General features: G+C 40.5%; 1 protein-coding gene across 2 annotated transcripts in view; it reads left to right on the top strand.

Annotated features, from left to right (window-relative positions):
* Nucleotides 1–1854: 1854 nt before the first annotated feature.
* Nucleotides 1855–9630, top strand: part of ABCC2 (ATP binding cassette subfamily C member 2) — a 69503-nt gene continuing 61727 nt past the window's right edge. For both annotated transcript variants that reach the window (XM_084754523.1, XM_084754522.1), the window contains exons 1-2: nucleotides 1855–2016; nucleotides 2983–3156. In XM_084754523.1, the coding sequence (XP_084610649.1) occupies nucleotides 1987–2016; nucleotides 2983–3156 (204 nt within the window). In that variant the 5' untranslated portion in view covers nucleotides 1855–1986. The remainder of the gene's footprint in view (nucleotides 2017–2982; nucleotides 3157–9630) is intronic.

The following is a 9630-nucleotide window of genomic DNA, read 5'->3' as shown; positions in this document are numbered from 1 at the left end:
ATCAGAAATCAGCATCCTTCTAAAGTCCAGTGAGCTACTGTTCTCGCCGCGATGGAGCTGGCTCTGGATACGCACTTGGGTTCTTGTCAGTTATCACAGTTTTGGGGAAGTGGTATGCCTCCCTGTGCGTAGAGAGCCCCAGTCACATGTCCATGTGAGTTTAGATGCCTCTGCTGAGTACCACTGTAGTTTCTGGCTCAGGACTGTGACAAATAGAGCAAAACCCTCAGGGTTTTTTTTGTTTGTTTGTTTGTTTTGTTTTTTGAGATAGAGTTTCTCTGTGTAGCCCTGGCTGTCCTGGACTCATTTTGTAGACCAGGCTGGCCTCAAACTCACAGCGATCCGCCTGCCTCTGCCTCCCAAGTGCTGGGATTAAGGGCATGAGCCATCACCACATGGCTAGTTGTTTGTTTGTTTGTTTGTTTGTTTTTAATGTCCTTCTTTTTGTTGTTTTTTACTAGAAAAATGAAAATGCTATCTAAAATTTTAGACATTTTGCTTTGGAAATATTTACTATATACAAAGATGTCATTTTTAATACAGAGCATCCTAAATCAAGAACACCAAGATGTGTCTACTGACATGGTAAACACATAGTTTGGAGGATTCCGTAGAACTGTTTTTTATAATCAACACAAATGCAAACTTAGTTCTGAAGCTGAACAGCAGAGCTCATTTACAATGTCTTATTTCAACAATCAAGGATACAAGGCTGGTGTGGTGGTGCTTAGCAGGTGGATTTCTGTGAGTTCCAGCCTAGCCTCGTCTACAGAGTGAATTCCAGGCCAGTGGGGCCACACAGAGAGACCCTGTCCCCAAAACAAAACAAAGCACAAGTATATTAAAACTACATTTACTTGTTTATGTTATCATCAGAACAGCAGAACAGTCTTGACTGGCGAGAAGGGGCAGTCCACAATTGGCAGAGAATTTCAGCTTTGCAAAGTAAAATGTTCTAGAAATTAGTTAACAATGCAAGCCCACTTAGCACTCCTAAATTACATACGTAGAACTGCTCGAGATGATAAATTTTGTTATGTACTTTCAAATTTATTATATAAATAATACTTGATAATTATGGAAAATTTAAAAAATACATAAACAAGACAAAAAAAAAACCCTACCTAATCCTACCAGCAAGATTGCCATTTTATTGCCTAAATTGCCATTTTATTGCCAAAAGCATTGGTTCACAGTGCTTTTGCATGCTTATATAACTGACCTTTTCAAATAAGGTTTCTATTACTTTTTTTGTTTTCAAGTTTTTCAAGACAAGGTTTCTCTGTGTTATCTTGGCAGTCCTAGGCTCCCGTTGTAGACCAGGCTGGCCTCGAACTCACAGCGATCCACCTGTCTCTGCCTCCCAAGTGCTGGGATTAAAGGCATGTGCCACCACGCCCAGCTAAGTTTCTATTACCTTAAACCAAATTTTATGTTCATTATATGTTCTTAATTAAAAATTCAGAGGAATAGCCGGGCGTGGTGGCACATGCCTTTAATCCCAGCACTTTTCTGGAAACTCTTAATGGAGTTAAAAGAAGTAACGCTCCCGAATATCGGGACCTATGTCCCTCTGTTGATGTTCTGTAGGTAACTAACAGCAGGAGAAGAAAGGGAACCGGGCTCCTGATTTGCCAGCTGCATTAACATCTTTGATTGGTTCCCTCTTTACAGGCTACATTACAGAGGCAGGGCTTCAGGGCAGTCACTGGTAAGCCTCCCTGTTCTGGCGATTCCCCAGTCACATGTCTGTCCACTGGGATGACATAAACACACAATCAGCAAAGTTAACTATTAAGTTGTCAGGATGAAAGGTCAGGAGGCATGCCTTTAATTGGGATGTGAGAATGGGAAAAGCACAGTGCCCCTTGACATCTGCTTCCTTCGAGGAAGAGGATAAAGAAGAAACAAGACAATTGTAGAAGAGTCTTCATTACCGAAGCCAGAAAAGTCTTCATTACCAAAGCGCTCTGGAGACCAGCCAACATGGAAGAATTCTGCAACTCTACCTTTTGGGTGAGAAATTACATTTCTTCTCTGTGTTTCTTCTTCTCAAATGCAGGCACACATGGCCACCAGTATGAACCAGTAAATATAGAAGTGTATTTGGCCTGAGTTCAGTTTTTTAAGAGAAAAAAAATCTTAATTTCTCCATACAATATACTATCTAGGAAAGGTATTACCGATTATTTTTTAGCATGTTTGTTGTACTGCAGACGATTTTCTTGGACTAGCTAGCTGCAGAAGTGCCTTTTATCAGAGAAATGAAGACAAGTGCAGTTTCTTCGGTCCTAGGAATGGACGTTGCTAAATCACACTTTGTAGGGGAGGGGGAGGAAGAAGAGGAGGAAGAGGAGGCATGTCTGAACCTTTTGGGGATGTACTGATGTTGAAATGACAATAGTCTGCTCTCAAGATGCTGTCAGCTGAGCGTATGGATGGAATTGAGACCAGGACTATAAATTTGTGCACTATGAGCACTGAAATAACTTTGAGTTTTTTTGTTTGTTTGTTTGTTCCGTTTTGTTTTTGAGACAAGGTCTCTCTCTGTATAGCCCTGGCTGGCCTGGAGCTTTCTAAACTAGGTTGGCCTTGACTCAAAGAGATCCACCTGCCTCTGCCTGTCAGGGTTAGGGGTAGCTTGGTGCTAGGCTTCAAGGTGTGTGCTACCATAATTCGGTAAATACTTTATAAGTTTGATACCCACTAGCCTACGTAGAAATTCACCTAAAGTCACATGAAGGTAAGTTTTTGGAGGTGGGACTGCCAGAAAAGCCACTAAATGTCATGAAATGGTGAGTTTGCTTTAGTGTAACATATTGAATTAATGATGAGCACGAACATACAGAGAGTTAAAGGGTAAAGCTTGCTATAAACATGGAGACGAACTCAAGGTGTTTGGAAACATGTAGAGAGTGTTGGGAGAATGGGCTGTCTTTTTAAAGTATATATCCAACAATCTTTCCCTTTTGGTCCCCCCAGAATATCTCATATCTGGAAAGACAAGATGCTGACCTGCCACTTTGCTTTGAACAAACTGTTTTGGTGTGGATTCCCTTGGGCTTTCTTTGGCTCTTGGCCCCTTGGCAGCTTTTCAGTGTGTACAGATCCAGGATCAAGAGATCTCCTATAACTAAATTCTACCTTGCTAAGCAGGTACAGTAACTCCACTATTTTCAAACTCTAATTTCCTTGGTGTAGAGATGTGGCATTTTGGGGGCGGGGTTAGTGTCCTTGACCCAGTCTCTATCCAGTTTGCTGAGTTAATACTGTTTCAAGTAGAGCCATGCTACCTATGGCCCTGCCCGTTTCCTACTGGCTGTATTTCTTAGTCAGAATAGCTTTGGTTTTTGTATTAGAAGAGTGAATCTGAATCCTTGTGGCTATTAAGTTCCTTAAGCACAAATGAGGGGTCTAATTAGCATTATTAGGAGTTTGAGACATGAACAATTGGTCCCCCTATCTCTAAGGTGCTCTAATAGATCAGGAGGGTGTGATTCATTTGGCGCCCACTCTGAGATGCAAAGGAAGTGTATCACGTATCTTTTGCACCGATCCAACAATCACTTATATTGCCCAAAACTTGGATCTGAAATAGGTTTTTACATTTTTCTAACATATTTCAACAGTCAGGATGATCACTCATGTTTGAAAGAAGAAGAAGAAGGGTTAGTCTACATGGTGTCAAGGCACATCAGGGAAGTCATGGGAAGAACACAGGTTATAGCAGAGATCCCACCAGGAATGAAAACATCTGCTTCTGTCACTGCCGATCTCCACATTTGTTTAATGTTGGTATCAAACGTACCCACCCTAGTTATGGGGTCTGAGTCAAGCGTGTGTGAGGACATCTGGCCTCCTGCCCCAGCATCTTTGCAGATAAGTCAGAGCTTGTAGTTACTGTCAGTTAATTAAGGAGGTTTCCTTCATTTTTCTTGAGTTTCCAAGGAGAGACAAGAGTTTTCAGTTTTAAAAATGCACTTTCTCAGAAGTGATTCATATGCCATATAATTTTCCCATTTAAATACAGTTTGGGTGTTTTTTTAAATTTTAGTTTGGTTTTGGGTTTTTTTTTTTGTCACAGATTTGTATAATCATCATCAGAGGCCACTTTAGAACACTTCTAGTCACTTGAAAAGAAATCCTCTGTCTCTCTTACCTCTGCGAAGCCAGGTTACTTGCTGTCTCTGACGTATGAAGATAACCATACAATATATGGCCTTTCATGACTGGCTTCTCTTAGCATATTGTTTCAAGGTTTCAGCTTGGTAGTGTATTTAGTGCGTAATCTCCTTTTTATGGCTAGATATTAGTTCATTGCATGAGGTATAGAGTTAACACTCTGTTTAAACATTATATTTAACTTGAATCTCTATAAAGAAGAAAAAGCAATGTATTACTCCGCACGGACCCTAATCTACCCATGTTCATCCAGTCTCTGAGACCCATTTAAAATTTATATTAAGCCAGGCGTGGTGGCGCATGCCTTTAATCTCAGCACTTGGGAGGCAGAGGCAGGCGGATCGCTGTGAGTTCATGGCTAGCCTGGTCTACAAAGCGAGTCCAGGACAGCCAAGGCTACACAGAGAAACCCTGTCTCAAAAAACCAAAAATTAAAAAAATAAGTAAAAATAAAATAAATTTTAAAAATTAAAAAAATAAATAAAATTTATATTAAGTTTTTTTTGACCCTGTTCTGAGGGTGACAGGCACAGATATAACTTCTTAAAAATTACAGGTGGAGTACACATGTAATCCCAGCACTCAGGAGGCAGAAGCAGGCAGGTCGCTGTGAGTTCAAGGCCAGCCTGGTCTACAAAGTGAGTCCAGGACAGCCAGGGCTACACAGAGAGACCCTGTCTAAAAAAAAAAATAGCAGAAGCACAATTCATCCTGAAGTAAAAATTCATTTTTTCTGTGAAAAAATCTCCATTCAGTCGCTTTTCTTCTCCCTGCCTTTGTGTTGTGTTTTCTCTGATGCCTGGGCTGACGTGGTTGTAGTTTGCCCTTGGTATGGTTGCTATCTCATTTGGATTTAAGTCTGTGTGCTTGAGCAACACGTAACTGACTCCCCAGGTTAGTTGGTTTAAAGATTCATCTTCAGCAAAGGACAAGAAAACAGCAGATAATTGAACAAACTGAATTCAAAAACAAATATTGGGAGCTGTGGAAATGCTGAGGTCAGAGGTACAGCAAAAACAAGCCTGAGGTTAAACCAGTGCACCAAGGGCACAGTTACAGAAGTGTAAGATAAAGCATTGCCCAACTCCGTTCTAGTGAGCAAGGCCGAGATAAGAGAAAGGAGTTTATCCCAGGGTGGAAGGGCTTAGCTCCGTAAACAGAAAACCGTCCAGTACAAACGGCTGTCTCAAAGTAGACAGGGCTTCTGGGGGGATAACCCCTGAAAACACCAAGACTGAATTAGGAGTCCTGTGTGTGAGGGAGGTGGTAGATGTAGAACTCTCCAAAGTAGGCAGATTTAGATGGAGTGCATGGTAAAGCACTACCAAGTATTAAATGTGGGTAAATAATAGGCTCCTCTCCTTTAATACCAAAAAGATGAATTGCTTTATAGAAAGTTGCATTTTACACACACACAAGTAACAATAAATGGACTCAGCGGATTAGAAATACAGGTGCATATACAATACATGTATGCATGAACACCAATCAGCGGAAAAGAGGCAGTGAGCTTGCAGGCGCGTGGGGAGGGCTACGTGGGCGGGCTTAGAGTGAGAAAAGGGAAGGGAGAAACACTGTAGTTAAATTATAATCTCAAAAATCTCAAACAACAACAACAACAGAGGAAAGTTGTCTTAGAAAGTCTTTGAATTCTCAAAAATCAGAGATCAGAATCAAAGAATATTAGGTACTTAGTGAACCATTAAACAGCTGTGTATCTCGTTGCAAACTGAAGTGTGCGCATGTTTCTAATGATAAAAGGCAGTATGTGGTTACTGTAGGAAGTATGGAAGATCCAGAAAAATAGCAAGAAAATTAAATTTATTGATAACTATATGACTCTGATACATTCCAGATTAACACTGTTATATATTACTATCTAGTTGTTATTATTATTATTTTTTCTGAGACAGGGTTTCTCTGTGTAGCCTTGGCTGTCCTGACTTGCTTTGTTTTCTAAGCTGGCTTGGAACTCACAGAGATCCACCTGCCTCTGCCTCCCCAAATGCAGGGATTACATGTGTGCACCACCACGGCATTTTTTTTTTTTTTGATACAAAAAAAAGTACAAAGTAAAAGCAAAAGCAAAAATTACTTCTTCATCCTTCTACTTTCAAGTCCTGTTCTATAGCTATACATATTTTGATAGTTACATCTGTTTCTGCCAGTGATGTACTTACATAGATATTTTTCATCTGTCAAGTTATAAGAGGTGTATTTCTGCCAAGCATATTGATGTGGTGCTGTGCCAGGGGCCAGGAAGAAGGAAAAGACTTGCAGAGCTGCCCCAGAGTCGAACACAGAGATCCAGGCAAGCCTTCAAGCTCTGTTCTGTCCTGTTCTTCTTGTGTTTTCAGTCTTTTTATTTTGGACTTTTTCCCCCCAAAACATTTCTTCTACTTTCTATTTTCATACTTGATATTGGAGGGCTAGTGCTCTCAAATTTCTTAGGTCTCTGCTGAAGCTATTTTTTATAAAACTGTGTTTGTTTCTCTTAGCTTCTTTCTTTCTTTCTTTCCCTTAGCTTATTTCTTCACCTGGCTATCACACAAATAATTGAGATTCTTTTCTATTTGTTTAAAAATAAGCTTCACAACATAATCTTGAGCAGTTTAAGTCTGTTCTTAACCCTTTATGTTATCCTGTCTTACTCCCAGCAATATTTGTATTTTGTTGCTTTCCTCAGCTCCAGCTCCTTCCTCCTGGGTCTTCCTTGGTCCTCTACTGGTGACTGAATCCCTGCTTCCTTTCCTGACTCCTCCTCCCCTGGCTGGAAGGAAGTCCAGCCCTATTCTCTCCCCTGCTCAGTGATTGGCTGTAAGCTGCTTTATTGGCATATCAGCCAATGAAGCTTTTAGAAAGGGTAACCGTAAAATCTCTCAGTCTTTTCATCTTAAAGGTACTCATGTGTTGATGGAATTCTATTTCCACGATTTTCGAGTTCTTTTTTTTTTTTAAGCTCTGAAGATTAAAAAATATTTTTTCCCTTAGAGTCTCATGCTACTAAGAATTCTTTTTTTCTCTATATTTTAAAAATATAATGTATTTCTTTATTATGTATACATTGTTCTGCCTGCATGTACACCTGCAGGACAGAAGAGGGCATTAGATCACATTATAGATGATTGTGAGCCACCATGTGGTTGCTGGGAATTAAACTCAGGACCTTTGGAAGAACACTTAGTGCTCTTAACCCCTGAGCCATCTCTCCAGCCAATTTTTAAAAAAAACTAAGAATTCTTGCTCCTGTGATCCTCATCATGTACCTTTTATTCTTTTGATATTGAAAACTCACAAGAGTGTGGCTTCATAGAGCTTTACTGTTCAGTGTGTCATCCAACCTAGACTCCTAGCTTTCTCATCTCAGGGAAATTGTTTTGTCACTCTTTTATTTCCTTTCTTCTGACTTAGAAATTGTGTCTTCAGAATTTCTTTTGAATAGATATTGAATTCTCTGATGGGTTCTCCTCTCCACTTTGCCTCTCTCTCCTTCTTTCATTCTCTCTCTCCTTTTAAATCTTCTCTATATGCTAGAAGATTTTCTCAGTGATTTCTTCCAGTTATCCCAAAAATCTTTATTTTGATATTCAGCAATTATTAAGAATTTTTCTTTATTTCTGAATATACCTTTTTCTTTAAAAGCCACCTGTTTAAAATATACAATGTTTCCTCCAGTCCATCTTGGAATATTAATTTTAAATTTCTCTTCACTTACTATTTTTTATTTGTTTGATCCCAGAATCAATTGTGCTATTTAATATTCTTGTCCATCTTTTTTGTTCAGATTCTTTTTCGCAATTTCTTAGCAACTCCTAGTTTCACTTGCATTTATAAATAAGTCTTAATTAACATAAATAGCTGGGATAGACCTCTTCTCTTTTTGTGTTGCCTTTCACAGCTAACCTTTCCCTGACATTGAGCCCTGAGTCCCTGACAACTGGGTACCCTCACCAGTTCCCCTGAGTTTCAGGGAGGAGAAACAGCCTAGACTGTACTTCTTTACCTCACGCATAGGAAATGAAGATGAGGTCACTCTGGGTACCAGTAGCGACACTACCATCCAGCTTCTCCAGGGCAGCTTTCACAGGCTTTAGAGAGCACTTCCACTTACTCTCGTGCATGACATGGAGCCTACAATCATCAGTAGGCATCCTGAAAGTGTGAGGGTTCAGGAATAGCCACAAACTGACCACTTGAACACCAGACTCAGATTGATGGAAGTTTATTTGAACCCTGAACAAGAACCAACTGGTCAGGGCCACAGTCTGAATTCGGGAATCAGTCTGTGATATTGGCCTGTTTCTGAGGCTTTTTATGAGAAAAGCCATAACCAGATAACTAGGTGGGAATCATTAGGGAGGGCATCATTACTTCATTTTGATTAGCTAAATATAAGAAGAATTGATATTGTTCTGAGCATAATGTACCCAGGTGGCTAGACAAAGCATTTTAAGCTGATTGGCTGGGATTTAGGGTGGGAGATCTTGGGGGCTTTCTAACTCTCTGGGAGTAAGGAACATAGCAGGACATTGTGCTCTTAACTCTAATAGAACGTCATTTATCTTTAACCCAAGCAGAACACACATTTTATCATCTACCATCTTATTCTAAGCAGCAAGCATTGACCCTTCCTGGTTTCAGGCACATAGGGCCTGAGAACTTGAACTTGATTTCACCTTATAATCAGAATGGAGATGGGAGTAAAATGGCTTCTGATATGCTAAGAGTGAAAGCTGCTGCAGCAGAGGAGCCACGGTTACTCTAGGAACTAAATTAGGTCTCAACAGAGAGGCTATAGAGTTCAAGCAGGTTACAATAGAAAGAAGAAAGCAGTTTACATAACTGAACCACTCATGAACATGGGCTGTCAGTTAAGCAGCTTTGTGTCCTGTTAACCTGTCCTTTCTGTGCTAGCTTCGATCTTCAGGGTCTTAAAGGCTTAGTCATAGACTGTGGTATGATTGGGAGCTGGTAGAAGCTTCAGGAGGTACTGAGAGACTTGATCATCAAAGCCTTGCTCTTGAGGGCGATACAGGCATGTTGGCCCTCCCTCTATCCTTCCTCTTTGCTTCTTAGCTGACATGATGTAGACAGACCTGTCCTGCCAGGTTTTTCTACTGCATGCTCTCTGATGCTACCTGCCCAAACGACAACGATCTGAAACCACGAGTCACAACAACCCTTCCATCTTTACTTTATCATGGTGATGAAAAGCTGACTAACGTACTAAGGCAGCTGACTGTAAAGAATGTATGTACATCAGTTAAGGCTTTCACCGCAGCATTTCTATTGAACTTGTCATTAAGCAGTGTATTGTTATAAGAAACAAGAGGTCGGGCTGGAGAGATGGCTCAGAGGTTAAGAGCACAGACTGTGCCGGGTGTGGTGGCGCATGCCTTTAATCCCAGCACTCGGGAGGCAGGTGGGTCACTGTGAGTTCGAGGCCAG

This window comes from Acomys minous (genome assembly GCF_964271855.1).
Source record: "Acomys minous genome assembly, chromosome: 2".
Classification (NCBI taxonomy): Eukaryota; Metazoa; Chordata; class Mammalia; order Rodentia; family Muridae; genus Acomys; species Acomys minous.
This window is presented reverse-complemented; position numbering and strand designations above follow the sequence as displayed.